Genomic DNA, 25,356 nt, shown 5'->3' on the forward strand with positions numbered 1-25,356 from the left:
AGTGTCTGAAGTGCCCCGGAGGAAAATATTTATCAACAACTAGGGTGCAAATAATTAATGATTTACAGTAAGGTGTTAATATGAATAAACTGTGTTCTGATGAGCAGGCCTACTTTATTACTAGAAAATAGTTTGCTGACTGTATGTAACATTGGAGTTATTTCAGATCAGTTTGCTTATCCTAGACTCCCGTTGATTATAGCGTAGTGTAATGTTTCTCTATATTCTTTATTTTTAATTTTACATAACGACATTGTTATTATTATATAATTAGTTTAACAGAATAATAATAAGAAACCATATTTTCTAACGTATAGGGATGAGTACGAGTCAAGCTAAAACGCGACTCGACTCGAATTCAAGTCGAGTTTCGAGTCAAGTCAAGGGTAATATCCTCGAGTCGAGTTCCGAGCCGATTCAGTTTTTCGCGTTGAGTTTCGAGTCCAGTCGAGTTTGATAAATGGCTCGTTCGTTTTAAGTCGTCTTGAAACCATGGCCTGATTACACTGGAAAACGAAAGCCATGAGAAATGTAAGCTAAACAGTAATATGGAATACTTTTAGTGTTGCTCACGAGAGGGGACACGGCTCGCATCTCGTTTCGCCTCGATAGCGAGACCAGAAGAGATTTTTTATAACAAGCTCATCTCGGCTCGGCTCAACTGAGAAGATGGCTCGAGCAGGCTCACTTGGGGTGAACCATCGGCTCGGGCTGGCTTGGTAGGAATGAGCCTTTTGCTCGGCTCGGCTCGACTGAGCCGAGGGCTCTAGCCGAGTCGGTTGGGTGAGCTGTTGGCTCGGCTCACTTCTCGGTTCGGGTCGATAGTGAATGAGCTGTGAGCTGAGCTGCTTGTCGTCGTTGACAATTCTAAACCCGGGCCGAGCAGTTTTGAAGATATTTGGCCAGTGCCCTCTAACTTTTAACAGTGTTTGGTTCGAGCCCGAATATTCAACCTAGACCCTCAACCCAAATTCAGAAGCTCGTGAACAATGTCCTTGACTCCTAGACTTCACGACTACAGAGGTTGGCAATCAACTAGTTTTTTAGTATTCAAATACAAACCGCCTATCTTTCACGTTTACATACAGAGTTGTTACAATTAATAATAATAATAATAATAATAATAATAATAATAATAATAATAATAATAATAATAATAATAATAAAAGTTGTAGTAGTAGTAGTGTCATTGATAATAATTATACTGTCTATGTAATATACTTAAAGAATATACTCGAAACTACACACCGGATTTGGCTCGAGTCGACTCGAAACTCGACCCGAATTCGAGTCGAGTTGGAGGAAATTTTTCGAATCGAGTTCTCGGGTCGAACTCAAAGATGTCTGTTTCTAGTCGAATCGAGTGTCAAAGAGAACTCGCTCGAACTCGCTCGTGTCCATCCCTACGAGTAACGCAGTATGTCATTTTATCAATGTTACATTATATGAAAATGTTCATATATCAAGTAAAAACTTGTCCTTGCATTTACATAAAGCGATTCAGAACGTGCAATAATAATAATAATAATAATAATAATAATAATAATAATAATAATAATAATAATAATAATAATAATAATAATAATAATAATAATAATAGCGGTAGGAATAGTTGTACGGAAAATTGAAGTCATATTTTTTTTCTCAATTTTAAAGTTTTGGACCTAAAAGTAACGCGTTAGTAACGCGTTACTTTCGAAGTAAAGTAACAGTTACATTTTGGGGGCAAGTAACGCGTTACTAACGCGTTATATTTTAAGAGAAAGTAAAGTAACTTGTAACGCGTTACATTTTTACAAGTAACTTACCCAACACTGCACAGCGCAACATTCACGTATGAGCATGAATCTTCTTGTCATTCCTCACAACATCTGTATATGTCCCTTTACAAACACAAGTGAAAAACGTCTTGATAAAAATTGGTAACACAAAGGGGAGATTTTTTTCAATATCTCACACCGTTTGCAAGATTGAGCCTACTTCCAGTTGGGGTTTCTAACTTGTGTATGATTAGTGTTTTCTTTCTTCTTGCATGCAGTATGTAATAAGCAAATACATTACACACACAATTAATTATAATGTTAGTGATGTGTGGTTGTTATGGGGCAAAAACTCCAAATAGTAAAGATTCATCTTAGACTGGAGAAATGATTATTCTTTGTTTTTCATTATCATTTGGCCATGAAACAAACGCCGGAGCAATATACAATCTTTGCATACAAATATCTAGTATTCGAATGTATAATCCGTAGGTTATGATACTTTACGTTTTTTTTAAAAATTTCAACACTTCCAGTGTACTCCTAAAAAATGTAATAAAGAAATAATGGCCATGTTTTTTTTTTTAAAAAATATTCAATTAGAACTGAACAATCTACTCAAAATTTCCAATCGATCAATGAAAACGGAATCTTTCTAGAGTGTATGGTTCCCGAGAATTTACTGTCAAAAGGATTGGCCACAAACATATAAACGTCCACAAACATATAAACGTCCACAAACATAAAAACCTAGCATTTTAATATATAGATTGATTCTGCGATCGAAAATATGTTAGTGTCAAAGAAAGATAGAAAGAAATGGGATAAACAATACAATTCATCGAATTAGGTCAAATAGTTTACTGTTACAGCCAATCTCTTTTACTATTCCTTCCTCACCAACGATTGTATTGCATGATGAAAGAAATCCCGAGTCTGTGATGCAAAGAAGTTCACAAGAGCACGTTGCACCCTCTATCACCAGGCAAGTTCTTCCATGTCAAGAAGTAATCGTAACGTCGGAAAAGGTAGTAGAGTTAGTGGGTCAGAAATTAGGAGAGTATAGTGGGAGAGGAAGGGTTTAATACTGCATTTCAATGAGTCTGCACCGTTCAGTAACGTGCGGGCGTGCATTTTTGTACAAAAGGTCTGTTGGTGCTTGCTGAAAAGTTTGTGGCGTATTTCATAGAATTCAGCATTGTAACGATTTTCATTCGCCTCGACGGAGAAAGGCTTAATGGATCACTCACCACCACAGATCACCATATTAGTAACAACGTTTGTAGTTTTTTTTTTTTTTTAAAAAAAAAAAAAGTTCTGGACATTGATCATGATCAAACGCTGTCCTGACTGCTGAACGATTATCATAACAGATCCATTTTTTTTTTTTAATCAACAGTGACAACTTTCCATGTTATTCTGTACACTCAGAGAACTACACACTTCCAGAGAACGGTGTCAACTTATACGGTACCCATGAGTCCAATTTTTCAATCATCTTATCGCTTGCCATTTTTCCACCCTACAGTTTGATTATCTGAATGCATTCCTCACGTATTAACGGCATGTTTCCACACCTGCAAGAAAGAGGTAAAAGTTCACCAAATAAAGTTACCTCTGATTATATATTTGACATCCTGAGAAAATTCTAGCTCATGGCCATGTATCACACTAAGCACCTATTGCTTATGAATATTTCAAATGAAAGATGGCGTCCGTCTACGTTGCATAGTCCCAAAAGTGTCTTTTTGGGCCTAATGTGTATCGTCCATCTCACACTCAATAAAACTGCATTCGTATGAATTTTAAAAAAGGGTGGTAAGGAACTCTTGATATATCCTATATACGAGGATCATCCAGAGAATATAAAGCGTTTAGTTATACAAAATGAAAAACACAATATTTAATGGAAAAACAATTCTGTTACATATCTGAAACTTCCTTCACTGCTCTCTTCCCGACGGGAGCTTATGTGGTTCGGATTCCACGTTAATCAGTAGGTCCACGTCTCATATAGCCTCGTTGCTGAACGGGACGTAAAACTCAAATCAACTCAACTCCTTCACTGCTCTACATAATCACCACTTTCATTTAAACCAGCCGTGTGCAACAGCCGGCCCTCGGGCCGGTTGCAGCCTGCTGAACCCTTTCATTCGGCCCGTCTGATCCGTTATTGGAAATGTATTTCTTATGTAACCTCTTAACCTAAATTGATTCCCCCCCCCCTGGATAACTTATGTTTACCTTAAAAATATCCTTTGCGTTGGAATATCCAATTTACCACTGATCATTGAAAGACTAGTTCATAACATGAAGGATCAAGTTTCCCACTAATATAGTAGGTAAATAGATCTTTCTGTGATTCTTTAATAAGTAGATATTTTGGTTACCGTTACAGAAGTTTTCCTGTTCTTGTGGTATTAACTTACTGTACGATAAACAAATTTCTCCATTTTGGCTTATTCAATTCTTGTGAAAATGTTATATATTGTCTTGTACGGCCCTCGACACTAGTAAGGCCTTTGTGATTGGCCCACCGTCTGTTCCAACTTGAACCAGTGCCGGTCTGGCTAGGTCGGCTGCTCGGCGATCGCCGAGGGCCCAAAGGGCCCGAGAGCCTTTGGGAGGGCCCGGACACATAGGAAAATAAATATTTAAAACTTAAAAAATAACTTAATTATCAGATGTTTAGAATACAAACACAGAATTAACTACTGATTAGTTTAAAACACAACAACATAGTTTAATGTAATGCCTGAAAACCAGTTTAAAGCAACCAGTACGAGATTTACACATAACAAGCTATAGCTTAAGGCGCCACTCTTGTAGGGGCACCCAAAATATTAATAAAGTAAGTTGGATGTAATGACATTTTTTCCTATCTAACTTTAATTTTCAGTTCACAGTTCATATGGTATCTTCTCTAATAACATTACCTAGATATAGTACCGAAAACTATTTATCTGTTATACTATTTCCCTTCGGACATTATAGTTGCCGCACTTTCCTTTGTGACAGTTTTCATAGATTTATTGTTCCTTTCTTTTCGTATTTTTCACAGGTTTTCCTAAAATTCTCTAACATTAACATTGTATTAATTCCCGACACAAACGAGTGAAATAGTTTACTAAACACTTTTTTTAATTCCAAGATATTTTCGTGTGTGTTCTCTGCATGTATAACTTCCTTAAAACAGTCATTTAATCACTAGAAAAAAGATTGAAGCGGTAGCTTAGTCTATTATTGGATGTTTACAGTGGGGTGAGCTTGTTGAATCTTCTAAATTCGTTACATTTTTGTCAGTATTGTTAGGTATGTCAACAGGCAATTTCGATTGCAAAGCAAAATTTACAGTGCGTTCCCTTCTCGGAGAGTGGTGCAAATTCGAAAATTTGTTTCTAGCTGTAGTCATGCTAGACATGTTTTCAGTTACTTCTCCTGAGTCCACCTTTCTCCAAAGCTAGTCTTTAGACTATGCAAAGGCCTGGTAGTCGGTAGATGCATTATTAGACGAAATTAGAAGAAAAAGAAGTGACAAAAAAATTTAAAGATTGCATGACAAATGTAAATCCCTAGTTAAAGACATCAAAGCTTATTTTAGGAATGGGGAAATTGATATAGAAGGTGATTTTCCAGAAAAAAAAAAAAGAATTCCCAAGAAAATGCCTTGTAAACAAGTTTCTGACAACGCTAGAAATTTGTCACATGACCAGAAATACAAAGCACTATACTTGAACATTCTCGATTATGCGGGTAAAAGTACAGAAGAACTGTTTGTACCCAACAAGACTCTACTGCTTGATTGTTTCTGGTTAGACCCAAAAAGGTACGAGGATATAGTTGCAATGGAGGTAGAAGATTTTCCAGATGATTGCTTGCAAACTGTTTCTCAATTAGCAAACGTGAATAGAAGTGAGTTGTTGTTAGAACTGAAACAGTTTGCAAGCCAGTATCGTAATTTGAGTGCAGGTTTTAGTGACAAGTCTGAAGAACCAGAAGAGAAAGAAGTGTGTAAATTTGTGAGAATTACAAATAATGATGGTGATGGTGATTCAGATGAAAGTGTGACATCTGAAGAAGAATCTGAAGATAAAAGGAAAAAAGTCTCAAACTCAATGTGGTACTAAAAGGAAATGTTTCAGATGTCTCTCATGTGCATTTCCCATTCTCTATTAACTATCGTCACAGTCTGGATTATTTAGTAATTTATATACTGTATTTAAATACATAATGATCATTCCATCCACTCAGGTGACTTGTGAACGAGTTATTTCGAAATTGAAAATTGTAAAAAACAGATTCGAACTTACTATCTCCTTTGATGTTGAATGTTGAGAGAGAGTTGTTTATAAATTTGGAGAAAAATAAATTCATTGATGAAATTGCGGTGACAAGCGAAGTTTTGAAAAGAAAATTAATATATTGATATGTTCCTGATACTTTGTAATTCCTGTGTGTGTCTGAGTCATTTTCAATTTTAGTTATGTGCTTTATGATATTGTAATCATTTATTAGCAGTAATCAATAATTTGCCTATTTGTATTAATATAAATCTAGAATAAGCTTCACTTTGTTAGTGCATATCAATATTTTCGTCTTTTTACAGTTATATGTGGTCATATAAATGTTGTAATACACGTTAAATATTTGTCATTAGTTCTCATAGAATAAAAAAAAAAAAGGTTTATACGGGTTTCGCATAATTTTGCCATATCAACACATTTATCTTTATTTCACTCATAGCCTCATTACATCATATAGTACAATGCTGAACTGACGCCGAAACCTATATCATGATTTATATCTACGTTATATTGCTTAAGTATGTTTTGCCTTGTCATTTATCGTAACATAGATTTAAAATACTTCAGAAACTTTTTTTTTTTCATAAACAAACCTTTAATCATTGTTGTAAGTACCGAAGATACGCTGTGAAAAGTTTCTCGATCAAAGGGCCCAGAACCAACTTTAGCCGAGGGCCCGTGATTGCTCCAGACCGGCACTGACTTGAACATGTCTGATTTAAATACTTATCGTCAGGCTCGGGCTGGCCAGAGCAGGAGGGTAGGAATCCCTGCCGGGGCCCTTTCTCTCTCTTAATGAATATTGAATAACATGGAAAGTAACATAAAACATGTCTGTTGTGTTGGAGCATAATTACTCGTGGTTTGTTCTGTTCCCAGAGTTCGGTAGCCCCCAGCATTGAATGTAGTCATGGGGTCACATAATTGGGATGAAACTAACAGTATTGCGAACTCCTGTTTGGGGCCCTTTGTTTGTGGTCTAATAAGAATATATTTCAACAATATGAAGAATGGGGCCCCAGCATTATATTGTCTAAATGTGTATTGGGGACCCATGAATGTCGAAATGAGACTGACTTTTACAAAGTCCTGCTGGACCCCCTTGTTAGTTGTTTGACAAGTTATTGCAAAACCATAAAGAAACAGAGCAGATCTCCATCGTGGGGCTCCGTTACGACGCGTAAATGAAGCTGACAGCTTTATGAAGAAAAGTCAGCTCCCATCGCAAAGGTTTTACAAGATTCCGTTAAACTTCGAATTCTTCTTCTTCTACTACTACTACTACTACTACTACTACTACTACTACTACTACTACTACTACTACTCTAATCTTCTTCTTCTTCTTCTACTACTACTACTAATAAAATATGGGCCCCCAAATAAGGCTCCTGCCGGGGCCCTATACCCCCCAGTGCGAGGCTGCTTATCGTATCTGTTCACGAGCTTCAGAATTCCCGTTATACTCTTCTACCGCTAGTTCGTTAAGCCAGGTGGTCACTGCATTCTCTAACTCTTCATCACTTTCGAAACGTTTACTGGTCAGATACTCTTTCAGGTTAGGGAAAAGGTAGAAATTGCTAGGAGCAAGGTCCGGACTATAGGGTGGATGATCAAAAATTTCTAGAATAGGATGAAATTATGGTCGTTGAAAGGTTCTTTCAACACGCAGAAGTATTCTAAGAGCCAATGCCAGTGGCATCATTTGAGGAGGCCAGGGGGCAACTGTTCTCTGCTGTTTCAGGAACATAGCTTTTAATAAATCGTATATATTAATAAACTTAATTTTAAAAAAACTGATACTCTTTTGTTTGTGGACAATCTTGCCCCTCTTGGCATAATCTGAAATAACGCTACTAGCCAACATCCACATCCTTAGCAAAATGCCCTAGCTACATCAATGCTTGTTTATTACGCAATTAAAAACAAAAAAAAAAAAAAAAAAAACAATTTTCAATGTAAATAAACATTACTACATTTTCCTTGCGTTAGCTATTTTGATGTTGTTCATGAAAATGACAACAGAAACAAGTTACTAATTTGTTTGTTTTCACATTTCCTTCCTTTTTTTTTTTTTAGTTTAACCTTGCAAAGCTCTTGCTTCAGTTGGCCTTAATTTAATCAGCAGCTAATAAAGTCGGTGAGGCTGCTTTTATGCATTGTTGCTCATTCGTACGATACCTTTCATACATTCAACAGTCCAAAACAGGTTTCTTTTCCTTACGGTGTTTTCTTTTTTCATACCCAATAATAAGGGTAAATACAATCTTTAGTATCATGTTCACGTACAAGACAGACATTTACTACATTTCAAGTCATTCCTAATTAAGTACCTAATTATTAATTCTCTTGTAACCAGGCACGTACGCAGGAATTTATTTCGGGGGGCAACACTTTTTGGGGAGTCCAAATTGAATATGAGGATAAATTACAATTATGAGAATAAATTAAAAATTTGAAAAGAGGTATTATAAAATCACTTCTAAAATCATACTAAATTTACAGAAAAGTAGGGATTTCAGGGCAATACATCCAGCGATACAACTAAGCTAGTTGTCCCCCGGGGCAAGAACTCGCCTTAGCATCCTTCCCTGACCAACCCAATTAAAACGTTCCCCGACTACACCTGATTTTTAGCATCACACAGTAATTTTCCCATTGCATTTTTTTTCAAGGGGTAAGAGCTTGATTTCAAAATTGCAGTATATACTATAATTTAACTTTTAGTACAAGATAAAACACCAAACTAATTAGTATTTGATTGCCAAATAATCTGCGGGTAGCATGCTTGATATATTCTTATAATCTTATAATAACTGCAAATCAACGTTTTTGAAATGATATCAGGATGTGCATATGTGCATATGTGTCCTGTTGCTTTAGAGTAGAATATTTAATTATAACAAGCAGTCAAGCTGTTGTCCCGAGTATTATACTCGGACATTTGCAAATCTCTTAAATCGATGTAAGTTAAATGGAAACACAAAAAAGCTGGAACTAAATTTTAACTTTGTGGGCTCTTTTGGCTGCAAAGATTTTTACAATGTCCCCAAAAGATAACTTTGAAGCTAACTTATGTTCCATGGATTCTATAAGTTTCTGAGGTAACTTATTTATGATCTTTAGTTTGCTAAAACTCCTTTCCTTGCCTTATAGTGAAAATAAATATTTTCCCAATTTTGAGCTTCTCAATCCGGCGACCGGAGTACAAGCCCCGTTTGCCCCTCTCAGTTAGGTCACTGAATACATCTAGTGATTTATTTAGGAATGCCTACTTTTCGTCGCTTTAAATCCTTAACACGATTCAGATTTTGTATTTAGTCGTACAATAAAACCGTACCAACACGAAACTAAACATACTGATTACAGCCACAAGATTTAATACTCCACACACACACACACACACACACACACACACACACACACACACACACACACACACACACACACACACACACACACACACACACACACACACACACACACACACACACACACACACACACACACACACACACACACACACACACGCACGCACGCACATATAAAGTATATATATAACTACTGTATTTTAAACATCTCTTACGATTATTTCTAGTTAATATTTAAAACAAATTATCTCTTAAATTTGTATTACGTTTCGTTATTCATTGATCTTTCTTGAAAGATCATGGACACTACTACACGAGTTCAATCAAACTCATCCAGTCTGAATCAAACTTGGCATTCTGAAAGACCTTGACCTGCCATACAAGAAAATAAAATGAAATCTTTAAGTTTTATGTCCCACGATTATGCCGGCTATGCGAAAGGAGACGGTGATGATAAGAAATGAAGGAATTAGTGGAATGAATAAAGCGGGAGGAAACGGGAGAACCCCTGAGAAAACCCATGCATACGGTGTTTGTCCACCACAAAGCTCACTTGCGCGAGCTGTTATCGAACCAAGGTCCTCATGCACCAGAGGTGAACGTTCTACCACTGAGCCACCGTGGCCCCTCTGCTGCACAAGAATATGACACAGAGAAAAGAGTGTGTAGGATCTTGATTCCCGAGTTATCAACCATCAACTAACCTTATTGAAATTTTTGCAAAACAATTCTAAGAAAGATTTGCGTTAAAAAAACAAGGAAGGCGGAATGTTCCTCCGCAACTGAGAAACCTATGCAATCACTTTATTTTTTTATGTAGAAATCATACTAGGAAGTCTTTTAATTGTTGGGTGAATTCGAAACAAGGAATTTCAAAATTATATTTTAGTTGCAGCTCAGCTTTGCATATAAAAAGCAGATTTTTCAGACGATTTGTTTCAATTCTCTGCGAGAACCTTTTCGAATCGTTGTAGGATAAAGTTTACCTCAATAACCAGGTTTGATTTTACTTAAGACATTGTGATTTTGTAGTCTCTCGAAATTACCAGGGGGTTCTTTCTCTAACGCTTAAACTATTAAAATCTATTACACATCTTAGTCAAATTTTATGTTACTAACTTCTTTTATATCAAACCCCTATTTAGTTCAGGGGAAACAAATTCCAATAATAACTTGTTAAATAGAATTATACTGTAATTTAAAATTGATCGTAGTAACTATCCAAGGAATCAGTCTGGATTGTCATTTAGTCAGAAAGCAGTTTTTTTAAAAAACAAAAAAAAAAAAAAAAAAAAATTAACGTCCCACTTTTATGCTAAGGGAGATGATGATTATGACATTGAACGAAATGGTAAAATGAAGAATGAGAGAGGGAACAGGAGTACCTCAAGAGAGTCTACGCAACATAGACCCCACGCACCAGAAGTGATCGCTGTACATTGAACCACCGCAGCCCAGCGTTGGTTGTTGGACAGGATCATGTAAAACTATACCTGTACCTAGAGAACATCCAATTGCGAGTGACTTTCATTTGTGAGTTAAAGCTGAGATATTTTCAGCCCGGAAAAACAACAACAGTGTATTTGGACCACAAGTAGTGAGTGAACGCATCATACACCAACGTGTTTTTTCCCCCCTGTGATACAATATTGAGAATGAGCCTGATGTTCTCGACGTCACGACTAACACCGTGTTCTAATGAGTTCCTCAAGAGCGTCGGCTTCGTTTTCCGTTACTTCCGATTCATAGCTTTGTTCTACTAATATAGTGTTTTGTAATCATATTTAAATATTTAAGTGGTAATATGATTATACAGTAAAACCTGTCTTTATGAAATAGAATTGATCCTTTGTGTTAATTTATATAAGCATATATAAAAGGCAACCATGAAAGTTCTGTCGCTTTTTCACCCCCACCTTCGAACATCGATGTCAACTAAGGCGAACCTGGAAGTTCAAAAATAGTCTCTACCATCATCGATGACCTTCTGCCAACGTTCTGAAAGGCCATATATTTCATCACGGTAGAATTTGGTGGGCCATGAAGCGAAGAAGGTATCAAGTGCATTTTGCACCTCTACTAGGGATTTGAACTGAACTCCTTGAAAGTGATTTCCAAGGAATGAAACAGGTGATAATTGGACGGTGTAATGTTCGGGTAGTATGGCGGATGAAATAGTGTTTCTCATTCAAGGCGTAGAATGGTGTCGCGGGTCATCCTAGCTACGTGGGGCTTAGCGCTGTGCTGTAACAGCAGGACCCCTTTGCAATTCAGAAGTGGCTCCAGAGTTTTTCTTGAACACGGCTCAACTGTTGGCAGTATACAGTTGCATTGATGTTCTGACCAGCTGGTAGCAGTTCCCGATGCACGATGCCACGACTAGTCCATCAAACACACAGGAGGACCTTCTTCTGGTGCAGTGCTGGTTTCGGCTGTTTTGGAACCAGTTCATGGGATGCTAACCAATGATGACGGCGTCGTTGAGCTTCGTACAGGACCCACTTCTCATCACATGTCAACACCCTGTCCAGAAATGGCTCCCTCCTCAGACGAGACAGCAAAGAAACACAGATGTCTGTTGGCGTTGTCTTCTGGCCCGGGATCAAATCATGTGGGATTCGTCGAGCCAACTTGTAGTGCTTCCCAAGTTGATGGAGGTGCTGCCGAATGGTTTCTCCACTCACACTGAAATGTAGTCCCAGTTCCTCATATTTCTAGCCACTGCTCGCCTCAATTACTGTCTGAAGATCTTCATTTTGTACATGTGTTGGTCTTCCGGCACGTGATGTGTCTTCGAGTGTTTCGTCACCGTCCTTAAACTTGTTAAACTACCGCTGCACTGTTCGCGTAGTCACGACACCCTCACCAAAGTCCTGGCATATCTTCCGCCTCCTGCAGCGGCCGTTTGAACCCAGTTTGAACTCGTACAGCATACACTCTCTTATGACGCTCTGTGGAGGTCCTATGTTCACTCTGTCCTTACGCAAGTTCACGGTGTTACTGAACTGCCACAACTAAACGGTGTAACAAACATCTTGGCATTTGAAGGCGGCGCTCCAAGTTCCCTTTAAATGCTGTTAGCAAATGAGAGACCAGCGGTATTGCCACGTTTATTTTGCACACATCCACGTCTATCCCCTGTCACCTGATCGCACTGTAGTTTGTCTGCTTATTCATAGCCACACCCTTTACCACTTGGTAACGTCACGCCAGAGCTTGCGTTTTATTCGTTTAGCTGAAATGTCAAGATGTTTGTCACAGGCATTAGGTAGTATGTTGGATATACCCACCCCAAACAACTGACCTTTGCCTTATCTCCATTCGGATTCAACTCAAGGTGTGAGGGCCAATTGATCACAGATCTCCACAAAAAGCGACAGAACTTTCTTGGTTAGCTTTGTAGTATCTAAAGCCTCATCAAAGATGATATAATAGGTCAAAAACTTGCCAATTTTTAACTTTTGACAACTTTTTACCTATAGAAGGAGATAAGCTGCAACATCAAAATTTATCGAAATAGGCCTATATATTCAAAATCTCTCCCCCCCCCCCACAATTTCTAAATTTAAAGATGGGCCAATGTACCCCTAACAAAAATTAAGAGGAGTGCATCAATGTCCATATATTCTATGAAAGAAAATAGACCCCTGTGCTCAACCCTATAATCATATAACCTGTTGAGGCATCTTCAAAGAAGATAAATTAGATTAATAACTGACCATATGGCAGTACTAATACTTGGTAATTTTTTAACCACAGAAGGGGATAAGCAGGACCACCAAAAATTCACAGTGGTATATACTTAGGTCCTTGAGAACATTTATCAGTTTTTACAATTCTCAAATTTAAGGTGTGTGCCAATGTGCTCCTTCCCAAAATTTTAAGAAGAGTACATCAATGTACCCATGTCTTATAAATAGAGACCGATGTTTAGGCATTAAAAACCTGGAAAATAGGCAAGCAAATAGGCACTTAAAATTTTAAAAGTAGCCAGTAAAATAAGCACTAAAATATAACTCGAAATGTAACTGGAGATAAATTCTCAATACAATTAAAAAATAAATGCAAGTCATAGATAATGTTAAAAAATGTAGGAACATATCTGTTTGTTAATATCTTCTTTTATTGTATATATAAAAACGAAACTTGACATGTATTCAAGGTATATTTGGTAAATACATTCTTTACAACACTTTATCACTACATATAACAGTTCAAATTTTACACACTATAATAGATACACCAGCCCAAAGTTTTACGGAACCTTATCAGTGCACATAGCAGTCCAAAGCTTTACGACATCCTATCACTACGAACAACACTTATATTTCTCGAAAGAGGCAGAATCCTTTCTTGAAATACTAAATTAAATACCCCCAACAAAGTCCTATTTTGAAGAAAGTGCATAGAATAGGCGGCATTAGACACTAAGGCAATTATTTAGGCAGAAATGAGCGAAATAGGCAAAATAAGCAAAATAAAATTGGATTAAATTGAAACTATAACACCGCATATAAACTTAAAACATTTCTTTATCGTATCTTTAGTGCAGTGATATTGGTTTGATTTTTGTATCGTATCAAATTTACAGTGATACCTATTTGAATTCTAGAGAATATTTACCATTCTTTTTTAAGTATTTCGAAATTAAAGGTATGATTTATGTGCCCCTCCCAAAATTTAAGAGGGGAGCATCAGCAAATGGTTCCCTATATTTGTTTACATAACCATCCTCCGAAATTTACATTTTGGCATTTTTTTAGCCATAAAAGAGAATGAGATTGACAACTCAAACTTACAGAGGTTTTAACAATTTCCATACTTTAAGAGAGATGCTCCTATGTATCTTTCCCAAAATTTATAGTAAGGTGTAAGACAAGGTTCCCCTGCCAAAAAAAAAAAAAAAAAAAAAAGACCTGGTGGCAACTGAACCGGGGTCTACCGGGATGCATACACTAACCGAAGAGGGATCTCTTTACTATATAATTACAGAACTATAAAACTTTCTAGTGAGCATTCAGTTTCAAAAGCATTTTTCCCCTTTCCTTCTCTTATGTCTTCTTGCAAAATATAAAATAATATTAAAGACTACGGCACTTAAGGTCGTGATTTTATTTTGGCTAAATAGTGTTACGGTAGTATAAAGTAATTGTTTTTGCCCGATTCTGGTTAATTTGCATAACTTACAAAACATTTAAAAGTTTATTTCGTAAACCTCTCTCGACTTTCTGAACTGCTTCATATTTCCTATCGAGTGCGCAACGAAAATTCTTGCGCGGCTGTGCCTTTGAGTCACTCATTTGTCCTTGAGGAAAAATACTTACTGCAGAACTCAACAGATGTCGCAGAAAACAGCTGACCTGAAACCGTCTGCCATGTTTTGTGAGTGAAATTGACGTCTGGAGTGGTTCTCGATGAGTGTTGAAGTGTCGGAGTGATATATTTTGTATGATACTAATACTGTTTTTTCATGTGTACTTTGTAGTGAGAAAATGATTTTTACAAAGGAGAAAATTCTCTCTCCTGGACAACTCAAACGCTTGGGAGATCACAAATACAGCTATTCAAGCAGTAGTTTATTGGACCCTGTGTTGCAACCGTGGTGGAACTGGTTGACGAGCAAGTTACCACTTTGGCTTGCACCAAATCTTATTACTGTATCCGGCCTCATTGTGAATATAGTGACATCTCTCATACTTGCTTGGTATAGTCCAGATGCAAAACAAGAGGTAAGATGAAATGTTAACATAAAAGAAATATCAGTTTCTCGAGCTTTTGAACTATTCGCTGAAAAATTGGGCTTCCCGTTCATCCAAGATTTTTTTTTAAACAAATTGACATTTTAAACCAATGTCGGTCGTAAAATAACGCATCAAAACAAATATCAGTTCTACTCGTTTTATATGTAAATTGTTTGTTTGTAAATGCTCAAAACTCATTTACAATTGGTTGATGTTCATTGTATAATATGAAATTTATGACAGGTAACGCATTTGCATTTGACAGGGAGAAGAATATAATTGCATGTCATTCATGTGTATTGAATCAAAAACACACTGTATTGAACTCATGATTTTCGTAAACCGAAAGATTTGAGAAAGCAGGTAAGATTAGGGCACACAATTCTAACAAAATTTCCCTGATCCATCTTTGGTGTAGATTGAGAATATGGGGCCAAGTAGGTATCATTACGTATTCCCTCAGTTTTTGATAAAATTGACTGTTAGTATCTTCAAAAGCATTTTACCATCAATGTCGCATTGTTCGGCGCAGGTTAAGTTGAGGAGAGCATAACCATTATGGCTGTAAGTATACTGTCGAGTGTAAATATACATATGTATGTTTAAGCGAAAATCACGCACAAGCCTTTGCCAGTTCGTTACTCCATGCTTATATATTCTGGTTCGGAGCAGAAAGAATCTGGAGGGTCTCCACAGTAATGCGCACGTAGGGAGTAGGCGCGAAGTGATGATGGGTATGCGCGTAGGATGTGTGTGAAAAACTCAGTTTTTGCTAGGTGGTCACTACAGTTCAGCTTTAGAATTAAAAAGTGCTTGTTTACAAATGGCTTAACATGTATTCCGCCTACATAAATAACTTCCTTTTGACATTACCGGTATTTTTTTAAAGATCATTACAATGTATTTTTGAAAGGTAAACATTGTAAAATACTTTCCTTATAGATGATTATATCATATACAGCGTTTTTCTTTTTATTGCTTTCCACCATTACTTAACTTACATTTGTATTTTGTACGTTAATTAACTACCTACGCAATATTCTCTCGTTGTGATACAACACATTTCACGTGCGACTTCTCCAAAGACAAGAAGCCCTAATCTACCAAAATTAAACTCTAAACTGTCGCAGATGACGGGCCTAGGTAAAAGCTACGTGAATCTATATTCAACGTTGTGTTACTACTTATGGGGCGTTTACACTTAGTCGATTTGCGTTCGATTCAGTTCAATTGACGTCACTTTCAACTTAATCGACCGTGTAAACGGGACTTCAACTTAATCGCTTGTTGATCGAAGGCGACTAATCGACTGGCAACTGAATTGAAACACGTTCTATTTTCTGTGGTTGAAATAATTGAACACATCCATCGATCTGATTCGGCCTAGTTGCTTCGATTTAGTGGCAAATGCAGCGAGTCGATTTAGTCGTGCGACTAAATCGACCAAGTGTAAACGCCCCATTACCTCCTCTTACTTTAATATACCTTACCTACGATTACCACTGTTTCATTTGAGGCCTTTACTATTTACTGTTAATCACAAATATTTCTTGTTTTCAGCCTTCCTTTGCTCTTTCCTACATTCGTATGAATCTATATAGTATTATTGCGCAGAATTAGTACCTTCGAACTGTTAAGTGTTGCAAACTACACACTACTTAGAACTTACCATATCGTACTAGAATAATGACTCCGTACCTTCTCACTGCGATGGAAGATACTGCTTCGGAACTGCTACTAAAAGTTCGTGAATATATCCTTTCTTGTTGCGTGTTTCAGGGCGTTTGGGGATGCAGTCACCAATAAAAGACATGTCCCTATGGCATTAACAGTTACAAAACACAGACGAAAATACTTCTTTCCTGCGTGTTAACCATTCAATGGGGAAATAATTACATTCATAAAAATTAATAACTTTCAGCATCACATGCTTTTACTGTCTTAGTGTTTTTTAAAGGAGTTCCATTAATAGGTGCGAATTGACTTCACGAGAACTGAAGATAAATACAGCGTATGGGATGTATGGCATAAGAATTACAGCGTATTAAACACGAACCAACTTGCACTAGGGGCCGGTAAAAGGCACGAATGCTTTCTGAGTCAGGGCAGAAGCGCAGCAGGAGGCCCAAGTGGTGCGTCCATGGAGAGCAGGCGCGTCAGCAACGGTGGGTATACGCATAAGTGAGGATAGTGTAAAAACTCTTCATATGGCATATGTTTTGTGTGTCGAAATGCTTTGCGACAGTTGCATGATCACTTTCCACAGTGCTTTGACATAGGACTTTCTTTCATTATGACATTTTCTCTCCGGGAGCTCCTCTGGTTTGGATCCCACATTAAGCTGTAGGTCCACGTCTCATATAGCGTCGCTGCTGAACGGGACGCTAAAGTGATATCAAATCAAATCTTCATGTTACTCTGTTATTGAATATTGTGTGGTACAGAGCAAAGTTTCCATTTCATACTTCTTCCTCATTATATATTTAGTGTGTAACATACCTTTATTATTATTATTATTATTATTATTATTATTATTATTATTATTATTATTAATAATAATAATAATAATAATACGGTACTTTTACAACCCTGTTGCAAATTCAAGTACAAACTTCTTCCGTGGATTTTACAAATTTATTCCCCCATAACGGTGGATATCAACCAAAATTTCCCCATTTCACTACATTTGCCTCAGATGCAACTCCCCCTCCTACTAGTTTCCGCTCTACATTTACGTATTTCCCTCCGTTACATACACATCTTACGTTAGATAATAACACAGTGAATTTGAAACACTGTTATATTATACTCCACTACTTGTTCACATCATATCGCATCAATCCGCGAATTCATGTAATCCAGAATTTAACGTCGGTTTTCGCCACTATTAATCACCCTACAGTTTTTGTTACTCTCATGATGACATTTCGTCTCATTCTGTTCATTTCTACGTAAATTTTGCATTTCGGGGCCGCCATCTGCGGCAGTTAACCCAAACTAAATATCTAAATCTTGCATACCATGTGCGTGGGTTTTCTCCGAGTTCTGCTATTTCCTCGTACTCACAACACCATAATTATCACAGTCTCCCTTAACCTCGATACATAATCGTGAGACGTTAAACTCAATGAAAAGATATGAAGAAAAGAATACATATGAACAAAAGTAAAACATTCCACAAGTTCAATAAATAGACGACGTTGGTTTTTGCCAATATAATTTCTTCACTCTTACACCTTATAAGTGTGTCGCTTTACTACGGTATAACATATTTCACCTATAAATTTTGCAAATACCCGACTCATATTATTCATCTGGACCCCATCTTACACTCTACTGTTTCCATACTATAGAAAGTTACTGTGTTGCATCTTATCAGGTATTCTTGGTGTTCACAAATTCAAGAAGTAAGATTTGATTGTTAACACACGGTATTTAGAAAGCCTATTTTGGAGCCATTCAGTGTCAAATCATCAATAATTTTCGAACAGATTCTACCTTACTTTATCTTATCTCGCCAGATTTTGATGAAATTTGTATAGTTCTCGGTACATTTGAAAAATGAAAAATCCTGATATCAAGTTCATATGTAAACTAGCTTTGAAATTACAGGTCCCCGAAGTTCTCAAGTTTTATCAAAAATTCGTGACTGACCGTTGTTCGATTGATGTTTGCAGCTGACTTAAAGGATCAAGGACGTTGATTAAAGTATCATTTTAAAGTTTATGGAAAGTGCTTTTAGAATGCGCTATAGAATTTTTTTTCGAAAAAAAAAAAAAAGATTGAATTTGATTTTCTCAATAAGTCACCTACTAGGCTATTTTGAAAATTTTCAAAAAAAACTAAAAAGAAAATTTTTTTTAAACGTATCTTCCGAGCTTTATTTTGGGAACAGCATCATGTGATTTATTACAAGAGTTTCCAATTCCAAACGTGCAGCTTAAAATCGCATTGATTTAGGTTGTTGCTGTAAAATGGATGGAAATAATAATTTTGAGACACAGAATGAGGCGCAAACATATCAGTAGGCAAGCTACTGTTTATTCATTTGTAGTCAGTGACGTCGTCAAAAGGGAGCAAGAAGGTGTGAGCCACCCTGGTTACTACGCCTCTCTCTCAGATATGCCTTACTGTAATTTAAATCCAGTACTATATAACTATACTTTTCAGTATACAAAAGGATAGCAACCCCCTAAATATTTTATTTGCTCCCCCCCTTCCCCCAATAACTTAGAACTGGCGTTCTTACTGTTTAGTGTAGTATAAAGAGGAAACAAAAACAGCATGTAATTTTGTAATTTCGGAGTGTCTCAAACATAACACTATGTCTGTATACTGCTTCCAGTGTACATATTGTGTTCTTGAGAGTCCAGTTTAGATTTTAAAGAAAAAAAAAAAAGTGTTTTCCGATGGATCTAGTGCCCAATGTAAGAGCAAACTTCCTAAATACATGTTTACATAATGATGATTATGACATATAGCCTGACTGGCATTTCGTTCCAGCGGTTGGTGTCACAGCCAAGAGCTTGGCAGCCAGAGGTAAGTCTGCATCATCCATATGATAACACGCACAGTTCTTACAGCTTTTTGGCTGGTCAGTGACAAGCTTTACTGGAGTGCATTTTACATAATTGTCATCCAAGAAGGGTTTAGAGTCAGCAACATTCCTACAACATCGCTTCAACGAAACACAAACAGTTCCTAGAACAGAAATTTCACGCGTTTCTGCAGCTCCAGTTACTCCCAGATTTTTTGGCATGGTATTTTCGTATTGGCATAGTTGATTGGAACGGACCCTCACCAAATTCAACAACAAGCTGACAGTAGGAGACATAAGTGGATATATAACTGCAATCTGTAACAGGTAGTGGTTGGCGAATGTTTTGGGAGAAAGATGAAATGAAAGTGACGTTTCTCTATCCACTTCGTCCATCTCAAGCTTTTGCGTATCTTGTGAAGCCAGATATTCTCTGAACTCCTCCAGTGGATTTACTATAAAGTGAACCCTGTTAGTCTAACGGGCTGATTATATACCTTGCCTGACAAAGATGTAGTCACATCGGAAAAAGCCTTTCAAGCCCACTCCAAATTAAGTTCTAAGCAGTATCCAGAGAAGACTTGTAGCATTTGTATATAGTACACATAAAAATGACCAATTTCAGAACACTACTAGATTTTCGAGTATGAAAAAGTGTACTATAGAAAGGTCTCTTTTGTGATTATACACCCTAAGAAATCACTTTTTGTGGAATTCATAGAAACAATATCTTTTTTGTTTAGACACATATGTACTTTTTTTTTTTTTTTTTTTTTCAAAGAAAGTGAGACCTAAACTTTCCGTATGTCTGATATTTGCGACGGTTGGTTCATCCCGACCATCATAAACAGGAGGATGGTCTACTTTGCCACTTTTACACTCCGTCAGTAAACTTTGTGATGGACAAATACCGTGCGTGTTTTTTTTTTTTTTTTTTTTTTTTGGGGGGGGGCGTTCTCCCGTTTACTTTCACTTTTTTCATTCGACCATTTCCTCCATTTCTCATCATTATCGTCTTCTTTGACCTAACCGACATAATCGTGGAACGTAAAACTGAAAGATTTAATTTTTTCATTTTTATCTGCGTTGCAACCAGAATCCAACCAGTAATACACTGCACGGAGTAGAACTTCTCCACGGGACTAAGGTAAAATGTACAGTATACTGTACATGTTTTTCCTCAAATACGTTTTATTTATTTATTTATTTATTTATCAACACAACAGGCATTACTGCCCAATTGCAGTGTCTACATATGAACTTAAATACATAATTAGAATACGACATAAAACTTGAATTAAAAAAAAACAAAAAACTAACGAACCTGATGCTTGAACACAGAATACTGAATTAAAATAATACATTTTGTTTTTTTATTTTATTTTATTTTATTTATTTATTTATGTATTATTATTATTTTGACTTTTCTGAACAATGAAGTATATTTACATCTTCATAATCTTTAATGATTTTATTGTATGTAGCACAAATTTCCCATGTAGGTGACACATTCAGTGCATTTGTACGTGCCTTTCTGCAGTAGAATAGGCGACTATTTCCCTTGCGTGTTTTGAGGGATGGAACCTGGATCATTATTTTTTAAAATTATGTCTATACAGTCTACTTTGTTGTGCAAAAGTCTGTGTAAGAAAAGGTCGTTCAACGTCCGTCTTTGTTCAAGTGTCTGAAGTGTAAAGTTATCAAGTAAATTATCATACGGTTCGTATTTTGGGTCCTGTCCTCTTGTATGTGAGAAAACATATGAATTTGCTTTGTATCTGCTCTACTTTTTGACTACGTGTTTTCACAGAAGTGTTCCAATTAAGTGAGGCATATTCAAGTTTGGATTTTTCGTAAGAAAAGTAAAGTGCTTTTAAAGTGTTACCATTTGTATTTGGTCCTTCTGATAAGAAACCCAAGATTTCTATATACATCTTTGGTAATATTTGCCACATGATGCGCAAAGGTTAATTTTTTGTCAAATATCACACATAAATCTTTAATTGTATCTATTTTTTCTAAATTTTATTTCATTGATCGAATAAGTAAAGTTATACGTTTTTTCACGTCTACTGTATGTCATGGTTTTACACTTATTAATATTTACTTCAAGTCTATTGGTTGTACACCATTTTAGTATATTATTCAGATCCTGTCGCAGGAGTAGACAGTCATCTATAGATTTCACATTAGCGAATAATTTTAAATCTGCAAAGATTAATTTATAAGAGTTATGCATATAACATGGCAGATTATTAATAAATAATAAAAACAAAAGAGGTCCAAGATTAGATCCTGGGGGGACTCCGGAATTTACACGAAAGCTTTGTTTTAAATTCTTTATACAGAACGGATTGTCTACGTTCACTCAAGTACGAATTGAAAAAAGTTATCATAGGGGGACTAAAATTGAAAGTGGCAAGTTTCTGAATTAGTATGTCATGATCCACAGTATCAAATGCTTTATGAAAATCCGTATATATTACATCTACCTGTCCATTATTATCGAAGGATGAAGTTATGAAATCTGAAATGATGGTGAGCAGGGTTGGCTGGTTTAAACCAAGGAACGAAATGCCAGTCAGGCTATATGCCAATAAAGATGAAGAGTTGGTGCAGAAGCCGGATAATGCTGAACTTATCAGACTCCTTATCCCTGATGGTTACATGTCACTAATACAACCGTTGGATATGTTATTCTTCCGCCCGTGTAAGAATTTCGTAAAATATATAACAGATACCGTTTTTCTGTCATCTGACTTCTAAATATGACAATGGGACAACTTCATTAACTTGTAATCGCTCACCTACTTTCAGTTGTTAGATAAACATTGAATTACCACTGCTGAGACACAATGTAAACGAATATGCAGTAAAAGAACTTAAACTATTGTGTGACCCCGAAGAAGAATGAAGGACTGATTCATTCGAAATGCAAAGAAGAAAAATTGGAAGGAGTAATATGAATAAAAATGTGTTCCATACGCTCGATATCTAATTAAAATAGTTACAAGTTCTTGTAATAATGACAGTTTCCAGATGTAATACCTTGCAAGAATCCCAAGAAATACACTATCTAATGTCTCTTCAGAGACATGTTTGGGGTATTGTTTACAAGTCTTCAGTTGTAAATTTTGATGATGTGCTCAATACTAATTTGAAGGATTGTAAGGCAAATAAAAGCTTTGTTTCGACTATGTGCATATCGTAACGTACCATTGAACTCACTGTGAGGGAGTTCACCCGTCCCACTTACACTTATATTAAAAAGGATTGACCAAGATTTCGATTGTAATTTGAATTCTTTAATAGTCAGTTTTTTTTAATGTATTGTGGAGCATTTTGAAAGATGTTTAACTTCAAAGCAAATGGATGCACACTGGCGCAAATCCTGGGGGGATGAGGGGGACATGTTCCCTCCAATCTTGGAACTGGGGGCTGTCCCTCCCAATAATGGGATTTGAAATGTGTTTTTGGGGAGAAATGTGATGATTTGTGTCCGATTGCCGCGAGGGAAGATGGGATGAAATTGATGCCCCCCTTGAATAAGCCTCAAATCTGCTCACCTCTCACTGTTGAAGATGATTCTGCTCCCCTGATCCTCCACAGCACTATTCTTCAACTTCATAAGTATTTACAACATAATAGTTAAGAGATGTTGAAAATATTTATGAGGTTGAGAAGCAGTGCTGTGGAGGATCAGTTATCTTCAACATTGAGTCTTATTCTAGGGGGGGGGGAGGAGCATCAGTTTCGTCTCTTACCTTTGTGGCAATCGAACGCAAATCATCACATTTCTATATTATCATACACACGCACACACACATAATATTAAGACAAATTTGCGCCGCTGTGAATGCACTAATGCAATTAAGCGTAAAGGAGTGAAGTGAGAAATTACGTATACTTCAAAAGAGTTGTTAAAATTTTTTGTGCAAGTGTCACCCAAAAGGCGAAAAGATTCTTATTCTCCGAAGACCTCTGTTTAAATGAATGTTGACAGAGTGATAGGTCGTCTTTTGTGTTTAATCTAGTTTATATTGCTTATTTGCAAATAGGGAGTTTTTTGCCATTTGTGTTTAATGTCATTTATTTTGAGCTGAAAAGGAGGAAGAACTGTAGGAAGATACGAGAAGGAAGGAGAGTTTGTAATTCCTATGATGAAGGCAATAATACGTTGCCGAAACTATTACGCTGTTCTTTATTAACAGTGATTTGCTTTATCTTTTTTTCTGGTTTCGTAGGGAAAAAGGCTCTTATGTGTGCTTTATCTGTCAGCAATGGTTCTGTACCTCAAGAATTAAAAGACTCGTCAACAGGTGGTCTTCAGATACAGGATGGCCCTGTGTAGCGTAGTCGGTAACGCTCTCGTCTTTGGTGCGACCGGTCCCGGGTTCGATTCCCGGTGGGGAACCTCGGTCGAGAAAGTGTAAGAGCTTTTTTCTCATCCTGGGTGAGATGTTCTTGTTTTCTTCATTCATATCTCATATCAGGCAAATGCCAGGATGGTAACTAACATAATTATCCCGGCCCGCGTTCTTCCTCTCAAATTCTCCGCGTAGCATGATCACCGAGGAACATTATCCCTCATACATGATGAGCTGTCATAGTCATAACTGCCGAAAGTCCAGAAATAAATCCCCAATCCTAATTCAGTTTAGGGTTGCCAACTGGCCGGTATTTTTGTCACATCCAACAACGTGTTTCATGATTTAAAATGCAGTTATTCTTTATCTGTTTTGGGAATTTTAAGCGAGTACTGGTAATTTTACTTTTCAGAGTTGGCAACTCTAATTCAGATTCAGAATCAGCTTCCTTTATTTATCTGGACATGAACTGGTATTAATACAGACAACCCAAATGCAGAACGAGTATTTTGACAGTGATATGCAGTTTTCAAATATTTTATATAGAATTGTAGTATTGATAGCACTTGTATGCAGCTTACCATACTTCTCAAATAATAGTATTCTGAAAGCCTGTTGTAATTTTAGATTGTGTAAACATGCTTTTAACATTTTGAGTTATATCAGTTTAACTAGGCATCGATCCCTACGATTCCTGAAGGTGTTAATGATGTGTATTTACATTGCTAATCTTAAAACTTTAAATAAAATTTGTTGTTTTTTTGTATCGATCTTGAACACACACACACCATATTGTGTCAGAATCGAATAATTTTTGCTCAAGTCATCATAGGACATTATATATATATAATTTATTTATATTATTATTATATTATATTATTATTTATATTATTTATTTATATAATATATTATTATTATATTTATTTATTTATTTATTTTTAACTCTGAGGGGATGGGGAAGATAGTCGCTGTTTCATTCTCAGTTGATTTTAAATCAAAGTACGGAGAATGATCATGGAATTTAAAAAAAAAAAAAAAAATATGCAACATGCTTCATGATGTGGACTGAATAACACTTTCCACATTAGAGAACTAACCCTGTTATATCGTTCCGACCGATTTTCGCCGGTCGCTAACTACCAAATGATGCATTTGTGGACCTATGATGCATTTGATCTATAATATTTTCATATTTTTGAGGATTAATTTCCCAGAATGTTTTGTTGTTATATCCGAACACCATGTATAAGTGGCTATTTGTATCGCGAAAACAACCGAG

General features: G+C 36.5%; 1 protein-coding gene across 6 annotated transcripts in view; it reads left to right on the forward strand.

The window, feature by feature from the left end:
* The first annotated feature begins 14,751 nt into the window (after positions 1-14,751).
* Positions 14,752-25,356, forward strand: part of bbc (choline/ethanolaminephosphotransferase 1 bbc) — a 120,275-nt gene continuing 109,670 nt past the window's right edge. For 4 of the 6 annotated variants that reach the window (XM_081751045.1, XM_081751043.1, XM_081751046.1 and 1 more), the window contains exon 1: positions 14,753-15,161. In XM_081751045.1, the coding sequence (XP_081607171.1) occupies positions 14,925-15,161 (237 nt within the window). In that variant the 5' untranslated portion in view covers positions 14,753-14,924. Of the gene's footprint in view, positions 15,162-25,356 lie in introns of all 6 variants that reach the window. The other 2 variants (XM_081751048.1, XM_081751044.1) reach the window with 1 other exon arrangement.

The sequence above is a fragment of the Thermobia domestica genome, chromosome 3 (assembly GCF_964235325.1).
Source record: "Thermobia domestica chromosome 3, izTheDome1.hap1.1, whole genome shotgun sequence".
Lineage (NCBI taxonomy): Eukaryota > Metazoa > Arthropoda > Insecta > Zygentoma > Lepismatidae > Thermobia > Thermobia domestica.